This window comes from Callospermophilus lateralis, chromosome 18 (assembly GCF_048772815.1).
Source record: "Callospermophilus lateralis isolate mCalLat2 chromosome 18, mCalLat2.hap1, whole genome shotgun sequence".
NCBI lineage: Eukaryota > Metazoa > Chordata > Mammalia > Rodentia > Sciuridae > Callospermophilus > Callospermophilus lateralis.
In genome coordinates this window covers 15,556,417-15,573,369 of record NC_135322.1, presented here as the reverse complement: position 1 = coordinate 15,573,369, position 16,953 = coordinate 15,556,417, and the positions used below count along the sequence as shown (strand labels likewise).

General features: G+C 51.3%; 1 protein-coding gene across 3 annotated transcripts in view; it reads left to right on the top strand.

Moving 5' to 3' along the window:
* Window positions 1–16,953, top strand: part of Sipa1l3 (signal induced proliferation associated 1 like 3) — a 236,228-nt gene that overhangs the window by 139,093 nt on the left and 80,182 nt on the right. For all 3 annotated transcript variants that reach the window (XM_077105705.1, XM_077105703.1, XM_077105704.1), the window contains exons 4-8: window positions 3,304–3,434; window positions 10,585–10,773; window positions 11,613–11,787; window positions 14,486–14,589; window positions 16,135–16,292. In XM_077105705.1, coding sequence (XP_076961820.1) covers window positions 3,304–3,434; window positions 10,585–10,773; window positions 11,613–11,787; window positions 14,486–14,589; window positions 16,135–16,292 — 757 coding nt within the window. The remainder of the gene's footprint in view (window positions 1–3,303; window positions 3,435–10,584; window positions 10,774–11,612; window positions 11,788–14,485; window positions 14,590–16,134; window positions 16,293–16,953) is intronic.

Here is a 16,953-nt window from a genome sequence, read left to right as displayed (position 1 = left end):
GCTGGCACTCCATAAACCCAGAGCCGTGGGTGCTGTAGATGCCCAGTCATCCAGCAAACATGGGCTTGGTACAGCCATGAGCCTGGGGTGTAGGATTGACCAGCACCTCATGTCAGTTGAGATAGGTAAAGGGTTGGAGGGTGCCATGTGCCACTGAGAAGAGTAAGGCAGAGAAGAGGAAGATGTGTGCCAGGGTCTCTTCAGAGGTGCCATTTAAGTCCTGGGTGGAGGGAAGGAGAGGTGTGCAGCTGGGAAACAGCAAGTACAAGAGTCCTAGAACACTGGAAGAATAGGGAGGAGGCCAGCATGCTGGGACAGTGACTCAGGGAGAGTGGAGAGAGCTGTGGCAGAATGGTGACATGGACAAATCATATAGGATTCTTGTGAACTGTGGTGAAGATTCATTGATTCATTTCTACCCTAAGATACAGACACTTAGATGGACTCTGAACACAGTAGGGCCCTAATCTGATTTGTGCTCCTGGTCCCGCTCTGGCTGTGTTGGATTGGGAGAAGAACCAGGAGACCAGGGCGAGGCCCTGGAGTGGTTTCGAGGAGGAGATGGTTTGCACAAGCTCAGGATGGGAGCCCCGGAGCGAGAACCATCTCATTGACAGGTTCTGGGTCCATTTTGAAGGTGAGGCAGTTGAAGTGAGGGTACCACCAGGGAGAGAGGGGCTTTGTGCAGCATCTGTGCTAGGCGACACTCCCTGAAGGCAGCACAGCAAAGTACAGAGACCACAGGCCCAGGCAGCAAACATGCAGAAGGAACCCTTTTAGGCAGGACGTAGGCAGCTCCAGCTCGGCTCCTGCGATTATTGTCCTGCGAGAAAGGTGGACACATCTAGTGTTGCCAGCAGTTGCAATTTTGCAAGATTCTCCTAAAATTCCAGTTGTTTAGTGAGGACTCTCCTATTCATATTTTTATTTTTTGGTACTGGGGATTGAACCCAGGGGCACTTTACCACTGAGCTACATCCCCAGCTCTTTTTATTTTTCATTCTACGGGAGACTTTAGAAGCCCAGTTATTCAGCAAACATGGGCTTGGTACAGCTATGAGCCTGGGGGTGTAGGGTTGACCAGCACTCCCATCTTGAACTTGTATACCATCTCCTCCTCTCAACCACTCCAGAGCCTCCTCCCTGGTTTCCTTTTTCCTCTCCCAACCCAACAACGGGCTGAGTTGCTTAGGGCCTCAATAAATTGCTGAGGCTAGCCTCAAATTTGCCATCCTCCTGCCTCAATCTCTTACATTGCTGGGATGACAACCATGCCTCACCATGCCCAGCTGACTCCTAATTTTTAAGTTCTGTCAACTGTATTGAGAATAGCTTATAACTGGTCAGAACTAGTTGAAACAATATAAAAAAGGCCAACATATTTTCTCATGTAAAGAAGGCCAGTGATCACCAGCCCAGGACTGGTACGGTTACTCTTTAGCACCAGTGCAATGCCAGACTTAGTATATGGCCTCCAGCCCCCACACTGCCTGCCCCCAAGGCCAAGTTATCTGCTGAAGGTCCAGCCACCACATCCATTTCCAGGCCAGCAAAAAGAAAAGGAAAGAATAAAAAGGCAAACTCATGTGAAATCAGGCCCCTTTGAAGAGATTTCTCAGAAACTCAATGCAGCTGTTTGTGTTTATTCACCACTCCTGTCTGGAAAGAGGCTGGAAGGGTAGATTTTTAGCTAGGCAAAATCTCTCTTTTCATTCTCCAAGAATAGGGGGTTTATTTTATTTTTTATCTTAGAAAGGAGGGGAAAATGGATAATGGATAGGCAGCTAGTACTCTGCAGCCACTTATTTAAATTTTTTTTAAAAAAAGCAGTGTCCCAGAAAACATAACAGGTGTCAACTAGGCCATCCCGCAGGGCTCAGGGTGCACCCGGAGTTCCAGCCTGGAGTGAGGCAGCCCTGGGTCTCGGGGTGTGTTCCACAGCTTACGAGCTGTGCGCTACGTTTCCCCCTCAAACCATCTGCATGTGAGGAGCGGAGCTGATCCTACTAGGATCTCGTGCCCAGACCAAAATAACACCAAGATTGAAAATAAGAGGATGAGAAAAGAAGTTCCAGATGGTTGCTGATCAGGAGAAAGAAAGCTGATGAGGCAGCATCAGTGCCACACAGAATGGATTTGAGGCTAAAAGTACCATTTAGAGGAACAGGGGGTGGGGCGGTGGGGGGGAGGCATTTATATTCATTTTTAAATTCACCAAAGATCTGGAAGCTGGGAACCTGGCAGCCTGGTTTAGGGCTGGGGAAATAAACTGAGAAGGCCGCATGCAGACGGACAGATCCGCAGTGGGCACTCAGTGAACACTGCTAATGACTGAGTAATTTATGAGCTTCCTGGGCTCCAAAGAAATCAGGTTTAGCCAGGAGCAGCAGCACACACCTATAATTGCAAGGACTTGGGAGGCTGAGGCAGGAGGATCTCAAGTTCCAGGACACCCACTCACAGGGCCCTTTTTCTGGCAACGGTAGATGCTGACTTTGTGGAGCTGAGACTCGGGGAAGAACTGTCCCCTGAAACAGTTATGAGATAAACAGTGGCAAGTTTTAGGGACAAGGAGAGATGGCTGTCATTGAGCAGAAAGAGCTAGAGACCTGCTCCATGACTTGCTGAAAGCTCTGTCACCTAAGGGAAATGAGCAGAGTTTAAAGAACCACGGTCAAGTAGAGGTGCTGCTTAGGGTCCAGAAGAAGCATCACGCACGCCCTGGGTGGTGCTAGCCAACGCTTCAGTCATGTGGTTACTGAGTGCCCAGCGCGGACGGAGCCTGTCACCTCACTTACTTTTCACAGCTGTCCTTAAGCCCATCTTATGCTGAGAAGGCTGTTGAGCAGCTTGGCCTGGGCCATGTATCTTATCCCTCCCCAGATTTGGGCCAGCGGGAGGCTCTCTGGACTAGTCGTAATCATTTCGCCAGGGCTGGCCGGACCATTGGCAAATGCAAGCTTAATCACAGTGGTGCTGGGTGTGTCACACTCCGTGTGCTGAGCATTTGACATTTATAGCCTCATTCCACCTCACATGGGCTCTCTGAACTGTGGGAAGCATCAGGGCCCCCGTTTCTCAGATGAGAGCACCAGAGGTTTAGGAAAGGTCTATAACTGAGAACATAGTTGGTGCAGAAAGCTGGGCGTTTACTTCTGGTTTCTCTATTGAGCAGGGCCCCGGGCGGTAATGAAACAGGAAATCTGGGTGACCAGGGTCCCGCCCCTCCCCCACCCTCCCATCAGCAGGGTCGGAAACTCTCTTCCCACCAGCTGACCCTGCCCACCTGCTCTTCCTACTCAGAGCATGCCAATTACTTTGGGGTGGACGAGAAGCTGGGACCAGTGGCTGTGAGCATCAAGCGGGAGAAGCTGGAAGACCACAAGGACCACGGTCCTCAGTACCAGTACAGGATCATCTTCCGGACCCGAGAGGTAGGTCCCATCGTCATCATTGTTGTTTTCTAAATCCTGATGAGTAAACTCCTCGTGTCTGTGCGCCCCGAACCAGGCTCTGGGGTCAGGCACTCCTGCTTCAGCTTCCATCAGCCTCCGGCAGCCCCAGGAGAAGCGGTCCTGTTGGCCTCTCATTGAACAAAGGAGGAAACTAAGACTCAGAGCTGATTTGGATGGAATCAGAGAAAAGCCGCCAGGCTTAGATTGAACCCAGTGGTGTGTTCCAGAGACCCGGATTGCAGGTCTCTTTGCAAGAGATTAACTCTAGTTAGCATAAAAATAAAGGGGGGAGGTGAGGGATCATCTCAGGATATGAGGTGTCCCTCATATTGGAAAGAATAAGGCAGCAAGCCCGAGGCCCTGCAGGAATTGGAGGGTCTCAACAGGCCCTGCTGTTGTGCTTGTTAGCTCAGAACACCCCCAGCTGCGTCCTTCCATTCAGAGCGGAGAATTCCATTGTCCAGCTGGGCCAGAGGTTCCCCCAGATTAAAGAGTAGCTGCAGCTAGGGAAGGAAGCCTGGAGGGTGTACCTTGCTCTAGTGTGAGTCTAAAATGCGACAAAAATTTTATTTCTTACTGGTTTAATACAAGAGGATTAACAGGTTTGCGTAACTACAAATCCAGGGTAGGGCCAGCTTCAGATTTGGCTGGACTCAGACTCCAGCGAAGTCTCCAGAGTTCACCTCCTCAGCTCTCAGCTCAGCATGGCTCTGCCTCCTTTAGCATTGCTAGTGTCATTTTCTCCTGCCACCAACAAGCTGTCTCCATGTGGTTGGAAAAAGGAGACCAGCTGCTTGGATCTTCTCTAACTTCCCATCAAGAAGGAAGGACTCTTATCTGCTGTATCTCCGGCTGTGGGTGGATCACAAGCTTCCCTGGGGCGGGCAGTCACTGTGGTCAAGGGTAATGGAGGAAACTGACTAGCTGTGGGGTTGTGCTCCACCTGGGGCCAGGCCAAGGGCACTGATTGGTGGTTCCCTCTTCTCTGGGAGCCACCCGGAGGAGTCAGGGCAGATCCTCAGCAAAAAGCAGGTCGGGGAAGCAATAATGATAGAGACTCCCAAAAGGCTCGAGTAGGAGGACCTTTCCAGAAAATGGACAGTCATCAGGCAGGCCACCCAAATTGGGTCTCCCTCAGCCCTGCATCCCCAGCCCTGTGGGCCTGGGCTTGGCTTAAGGGTGGGAGCTCACTAGGCTCCGCCAAGGATTTTGAGTTTGGGGCCAACCTAGCATTGGACTTCATCCAGGCTGGCAGATGCCGCACCAAGGGTCCTTGCCCCATCCCCTGACGCAGATGTTCACAGAGGCTTTGTGGCAGCTGGGAGTGGGCCCCAAAACCATATGTCCAGGCTGCAGGTGGTCCCCAGCCCCCTCTTCCCTCTGCTCACCTTTCTGGCCAAATGAGCACTTCTTCAGAATGCAAGGTGACAGTTCACACAGTATCAGACTGCGTTAGGACGTGTGGACACTGCTGGGTGAAACGACAGCCACACTCATGAAGTGATACAAGCTGCAGTTGTTGTTGTCACCACACACTGCTCTACACTTGAGTCCAGCGTTGTTTGTGTCATTGATATGTATTTACTCATCTCTCAGTTCTGTGACGAAGGTACCCTTGTCCTCATATATATGACAGAACAGACTCAGAGCAGTTGGGGACTTGCCCAAAGCATCCTCCAGTTAAGTGACAGGGCCAGGTGTTGTCTGTGCTCTGGCCACTTCTGGGCTGCCCCTGGAGTCCCCTGACTGCCTAGACTACACGTTAGGCCCATTTGTGAGTCATGAACTCAGCTAACTTGGTGCCAGCATTTTTGTTTTTAATGAAAAGAATATGTGGAGTGGGTGTTTTAAATGCCGGTGCTCACAGGTACTGTGGCCTTCGTGCGTCCATGCTGGGTCAGCTTGGGATCTTCCTGCTAGGCTTCCTATTCAGTAATTGGAAACTGGCTCTGCGCTATTCCTGACTGTGCATGCTTCTTCCCACTTCCCACCCCCAGCACCCACCAAGCCAGTCTCCAGGGGCTCCAGTCCACCCCATGCTGGGCACAGGAACCCTCAAGTCTCATGGTCATTGGGCCAGGATTCATCCATCCCCCTGTCAGCCCTCCCTGGGCTTGAGGGTATAGCAGTGAATGAGCAGCAGAGAGGTGCAGCGATGTGCTCCTGTGACAGAGACAGACCTGGCAAAACATTCTAGGTAAAGGGAACAGGCAGTGCAAAGGTCCTGAGGCAGGTACATGCTTGCTGTACAGAATCCTGGTCTGTGAATTCTGGTTCTCACCTGTAGCTCTAGAACACTGGGCCTATGGCTTCCTTTCTCAGAGCCTCAGATTCCCTCTTAGCAATCCTAGGCTCACAGAACCTGTATGGGCTCAGTGACATGTACACATAAATCAGGCAGTGCTGGGTCTCAGCCTGCTGTCCCCTTGTCCTTCAATCGTGTGGGCTGGCCTGCCCTGAGGCTTATACCCACAAGCAGGCCCTTCTCTGTCTTTGCACACACTGGCCACACGCAGACTCATCCAGGCCCAACCCTGGCAGAGCCTCCTGGTCAGGCCTGAGACCTTCATCATCTGGAGTTGGTGGGAGGGCAGTGGCCTCAAGGGTTGCCTCACTCCTTCCTGAAGCCCTTCCCCTCGTGGAGGCAGAGCAGAAAATAAAGGAGCCCAAAGACGGTAGCAGTAGTGACAACTAATAATTACAGCACATGTTAGCAGCAGGCATCGACCCATCCTTCCTCCACTGCACCATGATGGCAGATAGAGGGCGTCCATCCCATTATTATGTCCGTTCCAAAGAAAAGGACATTGGATCTCAGACAGAAAATCATTTGTCAAATCCACCAGCAGCAGAACCAGGACATGGCCCAAGGCTGCCCTGCTCCTGGGCCCATCGCCACCGCCTATAGTACCTTTTGGATTAAGTTTGGATTCTGGCTCAGGGATCACACATCCCTGGGGTCAGTGTCTGGTGCTGTCCCTCCCTAACGAGGGCTGGTGGCTTTTCCTTTGTGTGCCTTAATTTCTTCATCTGTAAGATGGGCTGTGAGCTATGCCTGGGCAGGTACAAAGTGCTCTCAGGCTGGTCCCCATGAAGTGACAGCAGAGACTGCAGGGCAGCAAGAGCTCTGCTTGCTGGGTGCCATGTGACTGACGGGACGGATGGCTGTCATTCCTTGCCAAGAGGTTGGAGGCCCCTGTTGGGAGTGTGGGGTCCAGCTCATGGACAGACAGGGCTCCGTCCTGTCCACACACATGTGCCTCTGGCTCTGGTTAACCAGGTATGGGGTCCAGGCTCCCTTCCAGGTCAGCCAGCTGGCCTGCCCCAGATGGCCACCCCTAGCCGCCAAGCAGACAGCCCCAAGTGGGCCTGCATCTCCCAGCAGATGGGGTGTGAGCCTTGGCGGTGCCAAGCTCCCCACGGAGGCGGAGCAGACTGGGAGCTGGGCCCTGGCACCACATGCCCAAATGCCAGTTCCCAGTGAGCCTGGACAGGACGAGGCTGGCCAGGGCTGCCCTGTCCCAAGCCTCCTTGCTGGCACTGGCTCAGCTGGAACACGAGGCACCCCAGCCAACCGGGCTGCCTGGCCCACTGGGCCCAGTGGGCTCTCTTTGGCTTGCCAAAGGTAAGTTTTTGATGGGCCTTAGTTTTGACAGGAATAGAAGTTTGGGTTTTTATTTTCTTCATCACTTTTTCTTTTTTATTAATAATGTACAACACCTCATTGTTAATAATTTAAACAGTACACAGTATACAAAGTAGAAAGGGGAACATGTTAGTAAGTGAAGAAAGCCATGCCCCGGTGTCTAGAGGGACCCTGTCTGTGTTCAGCAGGTGCATCTGAGTGTGTACGTGTGCATAGGTGTGCGTGTGTGCATGTGAGCTTACCTAAAAACTCCCAAAAGCATACTGTTAAGCAGGAGGAGAGCAAACTGGAGTTTCCTCTTGAGGCTGAAGCATTTCCTGAGTGTCTGTGTGACTTTGTGCGTGTACGTTTGGCACGTCTGCATGTAGTAATGGCTGACACATTTGCACTCTCGCTGTGTTCCAGATATAGTGCTGAGCAGTACACGTGGGCTTTCATTTTGAATCTTTGCAGTTCTTTGAAGTAGGCATTCTCATCCGCGTTTTGTCAATGAGGAAATGGACAGAGAGAAATTAAGCTGCTAGTTCAGAGTCACAGAGCAAGGGAGGGGCACTTGAAGGTTATAGCCACCTCCCGTGCAGAAAGGCAGGAACGCATCTGAGCCAGGAGCGGGTAGAGACTAACCCACACAAATAGTGTCCTTTCTTATGTGGCACTGTGTCCCTCACAACTCACTTGGTTTGTTCCCCTCAGTGAGATGATGCCAGATGACCCTGGGTTCCGAGCAGAGACCGGTGACCTGACTGCTCCAGGGGAGAGGATGGGAGTGGGACGGGGTCGGGGAACCCGGAGGGAGGAGGCAGCCGTGTGGTGGGGGATGGCACTTGTGACCCAACAGTGCCCTGCTTCTTTTCCTTAGTGCAGAAGGACGAGCAGGGAGCTTTTTAAGTAGTGAATGTTGGTGAAATGGCCAAAGCCAAACATGAGCCTGGGACACCTGCCCGCCACGTGGAGGAATAGAGTTTGTCGGTTGGTTTTTCAGTACTGGGAATTGAACCCAGAGATGCTCTCCCAGTGGTCTACACTCCCAGCCCTTTTTTATTTTGAGACAGGGTCTCATGATGTTGGTGAGGCTGGCCTCAAACTTGCCATCCTCCTGTCTCCGTTTTCCAAGTCACTGGGATTATAGGCATGTGCCACCAGGCCAGAATGAAGATCTCTGGTCCTTGAGGTCTTTTGTCCCCAGCAGAGGGCACTGTGGGACAGTGTCTATAGGAATCAAAGATGCTCATCCTGTTGGTGCATTAATTAAAACCTACAGCCCTGCAGCCACCCAGACTGGCAGGGCAAAGCGCCTGACGTCATTGCTGTTCAAGACTGCCTTGCTTATGATATGAGAGATTTGTTTGTTTATTAATCAGCGGGGCCAGAACTGGGAACTCCCAACCGTGAGATCATTCCATTCCTTCCATGCTCACCTCTTGCCCAGGTCCTGTTTGGCAAGGGTGGGCTGTGTGCTTGGAGGTGGGGTCATGACACAATTTTGCTGCCTCCCATGTCTGTTGACTTAGGTGAGCATGTTTTTGCAGTTAACACTGATCTCCTTTAGTGTTTAAACCACAGCTCCAAGTGTGTGTTAGGTGCCGAAGTAAGCCCCTGGGGGAGGGATTTTTCTCTGTGATGTGTTTCAGGCCTCTGCCATGCATTCTTGGTATGGTTTTGACCTGCTGTGCCCAACCCAGGGCATGGCATAACCTCATGGCCAGCAGCACTCCGTGGCTGGAAGCATGGCTGGTGTTAGTGAGGACGTGGGGCAGTGGAGGCTCCCAGACAGGCTAGCAGGATGTAAATTAGTACAGCCACTTGGAAATCTCTTGGCAGTTTAGTAAAATTGAAAATTCGCATGCCTAGAGATTTAGCAATTTCTAGGTGTAAACCCAAAAGAAAATATGTTCATGTGCACCAAGAGGTGCTTCTGTAAATGTTCTAACAGCACCATTCACAGTTGTCAAATACTGGAAGCAGTTTGGGCTCTTCAGCAGTAGAAAGGAATAAATCCACCAGGGTAAAAACATCTACTTACCTCTCACTACCACATGGTCGAATCTCACATACACAGCGTTAAGAGAAAGAAAACAGAAACCAGATAACAAAGAATACAGATTGCCCCTGGGGCTGTAGCTCAGTGGTAGAGACCTGTCTAGAATGCACCAGGCCTGGGTTCCACCCCAGCACCATGAGAAAGAAATAAATCGATAAATCTCAGGTGTGTGGTTTTTTTTTTTTTTTTTTTCTTTTGTCTTTATGAAACCATCAAAAAACTAGTGCCTTGGGGCTGGGGTTTTTGGCTCAGCAGTAAAGCACTCGCCTCACAAGTGCAAGGCCCTGGGTTCCATCCTCACCAAAACATAAAAATAAATAAATAAAATACAAAAATAAATATTAAAGAAAAAAATGGCACCATGGTTTTATATGTAAGCCGATGCGATTATGCAGGACCAACAGGCATTCCACATGAGCATTCATGGTAATAACATTTATTTATTTATTTTGGTGCTAGGCATCTAACCCAGGGCCCTTTACCAGTAAGCTACATCCTTAGTCTTTTTTGGGTTTTATTTTGAGATCCGGTCTTCCTGAGGCTGGCCTCAACTTGAGATCTTCCTGCTTCAGCCTCCCAGGTAGCTGGGATTGCAGGTGTGCACCACCACACCTGGCTACGTTTATAACATAATGTTGTTGTGATGATGACAGTGGGAAGCCGCCTCCTCATGGAGCCTGTTTAACTCCTGCTGTGCTTCCTGTAACCCACAGGACAGGGTCCTAGCTCTTTTCCCATTCTTAAAACAGGACTAGTGGAATGAGTTAGACATCATTACCCTAAGTACATGTATGAAAACACAAATGGTGTGAAAATATTTTGTGTACAGTGGCTTGAAAAATTGTGCTCTTTACATGTAATAAGAAACGAATTGCTTTCTGCCATTGTGTACAACAAATTAGAATAAAATGAACAGGACTAGTACCCAGGAGGCAGCATCTGTCATGTGCTGGACAAAGGAAGGCACATGGTATTTCATAACGTTCCAACAACCTGTCAGGGTGATTGTACTATCACTGTGCCCGTTTTTGTACCACAGAAGAGGACATTGAGGCTCAGAGATCTGAAGTCACTTGGGACTTCAAGATCATGTGGAAAAGAGGCAGCAAGTCTGGCTCTGACCCAAGACATTTGATCAGCCCCTAGAAATTTTTTTCCCCTCATAGTCCTGGGGATTGAACCCCAGAGTGCTGTACCACTGAGCTACATCCCTACCCCTGCCCCACTCTGCTTTTTTTTTTTTTTTTTTTTTTGATAGGGTCTCACTAAGTTACCCGAGCTGGCCTTAAACTTGCATTCCTCTGCCTTCGCCTTCCAAGTAGCTGGGATTGCAGGCGTGTGCCGCCATGCCCGGCTTACCTTCAGAGCTTCTAATCCCTCGCACATGCTTCTTGTCTCAAGGCCTGAGAACCTCCTAACCTTCCCTCCTCTTCCTTGAGTAGCTCATCACCCTTCGGGGCTCCATCCTGGAGGATGCGACCCCCACAGCCACCAAGCATGGGACTGGGCGGGGCCTGCCCCTGAAGGATGCCCTGGAGTACGTCATCCCTGAGCTCAACATCCACTGCCTGCGACTGGCTCTCAACACTCCCAAGGTGACGGAGCAGCTGCTGAAGCTCGACGAGCAAGGGGTGAGCAGGGCTCGGGGCGGGCGCACCACCTGCAGTCCCACTCCCAGCCCCTCTTTCCTCCTCATTTTATTTATTGATTTTTGGCAAGTAACAAAACTCACTTGATTTAGTGTCAGCAACAGGAAGAATCTGTGATCAGATTCTAGGAGTGGCAAAAACAGCGTCCTGGAAGGGAGACAACCACCAGGAAGTTGGTGCGAGTGTGCATGTGTGTGTGTCACACATGCACACTGCCACATGAGAGAGGGTGAAAGGGAAAGCCACCTCTGCACACTGGCTCCTGGTGTCTCTCTGGCCCCTCCCATAGCTGCCAGCATTGCTCTTGGACTTCCAGCCACATGCAGACCCCAGCTAGCTGAGTCTCGGTGCCATAGAGTCACTAATTAGCCCCTGTGTAAATCAGATTCAGACTCCATGGTCCAGGGACCAGGAGGATCAAGGATACCAGAAACAAGCATGGTCAGTTGGGGCCATCCCCGCTAAAGTAGCCTGGACCTCAAGCCTGGAGCCCCGAGGTTTTGCTCAGCCAATGCCCATCCACCTCTTGTAGGAAGCTGGCCATGCTACCATCTCTGCCTTAAGAGTGACATCGACAGCCACCCTCCGTCCACAGTAGAGAGAGCAGGCAGCAGAGATACCTCCCTGCACTTCTCTGGAAAGGGCGGGTGGAGAGAGACAGCTGGGCTCTACCCCACATCTCTTTCCTTCCTCCCAGCCGTGGCTGAGTTCCCAGGTGGTCACAGCAGCTCCTGGGCTCAACACCTCAGAACCTCCCCTTGTTCCATACCCTCCCCCTGCCTGGCCAGGCCAGGCCCACACAGCTGCTCTTGCCTCCACAGCTGTGCCGGAAACACAAGGTGGGCATCCTGTACTGCAAAGCTGGCCAGAGCTCCGAGGAGGAGATGTACAACAACGAGGAGGCTGGGCCGGCCTTTGAGGAGTTCCTCGCCCTCCTGGGCGAGAAGGTCTGCCTGAAGGGCTTCACCAAGTACGCCGCCCAGCTGGACGTGAAGAGTAAGTGATGTCCACGTAGATCCGATGGGAAGGAGTTACAGGGACTGGTGCAGCCAAGGCAAGGACATGGGATATGGGACATCTCAGGTGCCACTGGCGGGAGCACAAATAGTGCAACCACTTGGGAAGGCAGTGTACTGCATTCTAGTAAAGTCTGAAGACATCCTGTTCTATGAATCGGCGGTTGCTATCTTAGCATGTGCTCTGCAGGCTCTGGACGTGGCCTCAGGAGACGTGAGCCCTGGATTGCGCCCTGCGGAATCCTAGGATAGTCACAAGCAGAGCCACACTGGCCTGGAGGAGGGCCGCCTGCCCCGTGTTGCACTAGCAGCAGGTCTCAGGAGAGCAGGCACCAAAGGTGCCTTTCACGTGCCAGTTAGTTAAAACACATAACAGCATATTGTTTGGGAATTTGTTCTTAAATAGCAGAACTCTAAGGAAACACAAGGGAATGAGAGATGCCACGTCCCAGCCAGTGGGCAGCTCTGCAAGGAGCAGGTGGATGTGACTGGAAGACGGTGCTCATGGTAGAGGGTTGGTGGCCTTCTCTCTGCACAGATGCATCTGCACACGGGAATGCATCTGATGTGCAGGAATGAAATGCTTCATGATGAGCGGTTTGGGAACAGGGATGGATGACATTCATGGGTGTCAGAGTTTCCTGGGAAATGGAGTGCCATTGTCCTGAGGGGTGGGCTGTCAGTGGGTTAGTGGCTCAGGCTGGAAGGATGAGCCAGGAGTGGTGGCACATGTCTGGAGTCCCAGAGGCTTGGGAGGCTGAGTCAGGAGGATCGCAAGTTCATGGGCAGCCTTAGCACTTTAGCAAGACCCTAAGTAACTTAGCAAGACCCTGTCTAAAAATAAAAAATAAAGGGGCTGGGGATGTGGCTCAGTGGTTAAGCACCCACGGGTTCAATCCCCAGCACCAAAAAGAAAGAAAGAAAAAGCCCCAGAATGCCTGAATCACTTGTTCTCCCCCACACCGCCCCAAGCTGGAAAATGGAGGCCCGGGTCAGGAGATCAATCTGGGAAAGCTAAATAAAATATTAGCCAGCACATGTGGCTGTCATTATCCCTTCATCTGCACTGAAGGAGGCCATAAGAATAAGCATACTGTAGTGTCATTTGCTGCTTTTGTGGTCTTTGGGCCAGTTGGCTTTGCTTCCTCATCTGCAGAGCAAGGGTAATAGTTGCACTTACCTTAGGGGCATGGCGAGGGGTAAATGTGACAAGCAGGTGTTCTCAGAGAACCCCAGAAAGCATAGTATCCCAGGGCAGAATCACCCTCACTAAAAGCAGGGATGCCCCTAACTTGAGGAGCTACTTGGAAGTTGCCTGGCTCTGGCATTAGTCAGCTGTGACTTTGGTGTCCCCATCTGACATTAAGAGGTAGCATAGGATGCTGTTTAAAAAAACAGATCGAGAGGCCTAGAGGCCTGGCGCAGCGGCACACACCTATAATCCCAGCAGCTTGGGAGACTAAGAAAAGAGGTTTGAAAATTCGAGACCAGCTTCAGCAACTTAGTGAGGCCCTATCTCAAAAAATGGGGAGGCAGTGTTGGGGATATGGCTGAGTTGTAGGGTACTTCTGGGTTCAATCCTCAGTACTAAAAATGGGAAAAAAAGTAGCTCTAGAGAGGCTGGGTTTATAGTTCAGTGATAGAGCACTTGTCTGGCAGGCACAGGTCTTGGGTTCCATCCCCAGCACTGGGGAAAAGCAAAACAAAACCGTATGCCAGGCGTGGTTGTGCAGGATGTAGACCCAACTACTGGGGAGGCTGAGATGGGAGCCCCGATGAGTGCGAGGAATTCAATACCAGCCTGGGCAATAGTAAGACCCATCTCAAAAAGAAAAAAAAAAATCAGATCTGGAGTCAGCTAACCTGAATTCTGATCCAGACTCCACCACTCATTGCAGTGTGACCTCTTTGTGCCTCAGTTTCCCCCTGTGAAACATGGGGTCAATAACCAGGTATGCCTCTCCCCAATCATAACCCCCCCCTCCTGTTAGAGATAACCAATATCCTGACTCGCGTGATAATCATTTCTTGCTTTCCTTAGCTTTGCTCCTTTTGTATGCATCCCTAAACAATATAACTTGTCTGGCCTGCTGTTGCATGGAACCATGAACAGAACCATAATGTGTGTTCCTTTGTGTCTGGTGTTTCTCACGCAATCTTATACTCATAGGATTTCACCCATGTTGCACCTGTGCCTTGTTCTTTTTCCTGGCTGTATATTTTTCCACAGTATATATATATATACCACAGTGTGTTGATCCATTCTTTTTGGCTGATGTTTGAAGATTCTTGTACCCACATCAAAGGGAATGTGTGCCTAAATGCTCAAAGCTCTGTCCTAGGAGACAAAGCTCTGGGCTGTCAGTTAAGCCTACTATCAGGTTTAAGAGAAATTGCTAGAAGGTTTTCCAGTATGGTTGCACCAATTTATACACCTAACCTGCCACACCAAGGGTTCCAGTTTGTCCACATCCTCACCAACCCTTGGTATTGTCAGGCTTTTTAATTCTATCAGTCTGTTGGGTGTATAGCGGGACGTTTCCTTTTTATTTTAATTTATTTCAAAGAATGGATTTAAGTAAAAGCATCAAGTTAAAAACTAGCACAGATGGTACGTGGGATATGGCAAAAACCCAGAGGCTTTGGAAATGTGGTACTAACTCATGTTTCTGTCCCAGCCGACTCCACGGGAACCCACTCCCTCTACACGACGTACCAGGACTACGAGATCATGTTCCACGTCTCTACCCTGCTCCCTTACACCCCCAACAACAGGCAGCAGGTCAGTATTTCCATTTGGTGCACAGTTGGGTTCAGGGCATTCTCCCTGCCCGGGGCCACTGGCTGGCTGCCCACCCAGCACTGGCTCTCCTGGGGCCATCCGAGGGAGGCCATTGGCCTCAGAGACCCTCAGTCTCATGGTCACTTCATCTGGGAGCTAGAGGCTAAGCCGGGTGTGAAGTCTGGTTGACACCGGTTCTTCTGCTGTTCCTGGCTGCCCTGCCTGTTTCTACCTATCCCCACTCCTCCAGGGTCTCTTGAGTCATCACTGGCCTCATGAGAAAGAAGAGCAAATTAGCATTATTTTTCCTGCCAACTCAAACCAAACTGGCATAAAAACAAAAAGTGGGACTTACTGGGTTATATAACTGAGGGAGAAGGCTGACTTTACATATTGCTGAATCCAGGGGTTCAGAGAGTCTTAGGAATCCTCTCATTTCTCACCCCTGCTTTTCTTTGTAGTGACTTTATTCATGAATTTTCCTGAATAGTGGCAAAGGTGCCCCCTAGCAGCCCTAGCTTCATCCCACCATCTTAGCCACGCCACAGGAAAGAGATTTGTTCCTTCCAGTTGTCCCAGGAACATTTCAGGGCTGAATCTCGCTAAACCATTTGCCTGCCCAGGCTCTGGGCCTGGGATGGGGATGGAATGAGCCAAAAGGCCAAGCCCGAGGTGCCCGTCCTGGAGGGTGGGTGGGGTCCACTCAACCTGAAACAGGGGCACAGTTCAGGTAAGTGCTTCCCAGAGGAAATGGGTGACTAAAGGGAGAAGAAGGGGTACCAGGTGGGCACCGACAGTAGACACCAGCTGCCAGGAGCCATCGGTGCTGCCAGCTCCTCTCCTGGACACACCACGTGGACTGCGCCTGGGGAGAAAATTCCTAATTTCTAGGGAACAGAAGCCCCACAGAGTGCTGAGAATTTAGAAAATGTGCATTTTTTCCCTGATGGTACAAGTAACATCATAGGTTTTCTAGACCAGAAGTGGTCACATATCATTGACTGCGAGGTTACCTTAACTGTGAAGAGCATTTGTCTTGGAATTAGACCTTAGTTCTGTCTTTGACACTTGCTAGTTGTGCATGACCTCGGTAAGTGATGTCTTCTTTCTGAGCCTTGGGCCCTCCTGTGCCAAATGGTCTGAGCGGTAGCACCATGGTCCTTGAGAAAGGGCCAGCCCAGGGAGGGTACAGGAGATAGGAAGTGCCTGCTCCCGGGTCTCTGGGGACCTAGTGGGGAAAGCTTGACTGGTAGAGTTCAACAGCAGTGGATGGAATTCTGGCTCTTGCTCTCCATCGTTGGGTGACATAGGACGAGCCACTTAACCTTGTGAACCTGTTTTTTCATCAGTAAAAGAGGGTGAACGATGCTCCTCTGAGCAGGACAGGGACAGGACCTGATTCAGGTGCTCACAGGCTCCCTCTCGCTGCATGCGGGAACCGGCCACGGGTGCAGCAGGAATGGGGAGCTCCTGTGATGGTCCGGGCAGGACCCCCTGATCCAGCCAGTGACGTTTCTTTTCTCCCTTCCGATGCCTGTTTACCAGCTGCTGAGGAAGAGGCACATAGGGAACGACATTGTGACGATCATCTTCCAGGAGCCTGGAGCACTACCTTTCACCCCCAAGAACATCCGCTCACACTTTCAGCATGTCTTCATCATCGTCCGCGTCCACAACCCCTGTACGGATAATGTCTGCTACAGGTACGTGCCACTGTCCCCGCTGTCCACGCCCACTGAACACTGGGGCTAGTCACCAGCAGCAGGCAGCACGCAGAGAGGGTGGACAGCTCTGCCAGGCCAGCCACCTCCTATGCTGCTTGGTAGCTGCCCAGTCGGGGCTCTGTCCACCTTCCCACACCACCTCAGAGGATTCCGGCCCCCAGGGACACACTCCGCAGTTCTGATGAAGAAGCCAGTAGGGATTACACCTGGCGTCTGCCACACGCAGAGATATGGCATATCTCCAGAGACCTGGTATCTTTTGCTGCAAATGACAGAAAACCCACTCGGCCTGGCTGAGCACAAAGAGGCAGTTGTGTGTGTTGGCTCTAAAAATGATGTGGGGAGGCCCAGCTGGGCGTTGCACCTCCCGCACGGCATCCACGCTCTGGCCGCTCTCAGCTCAGCACCCCCCAGCTGCAGGTCTGGCAGCAAGAGCTCTTCCTTTTCAGGAGTGGAGCAGAAGCCCCATAATGGAAGGCCACTGACCTGGCTGGAGACAGGCGTCTTTCCTAGAGCCAAATGATCAACCAGGCCAGGCACCAGGCTGCAAGAACAGAGGCCCAGGAATGGTGGCCTAATGGAAAATCTGGGGACGGAAGGACGGGGACAGGGCAGGTTGACCCCTACAAAGGTAGTTGCC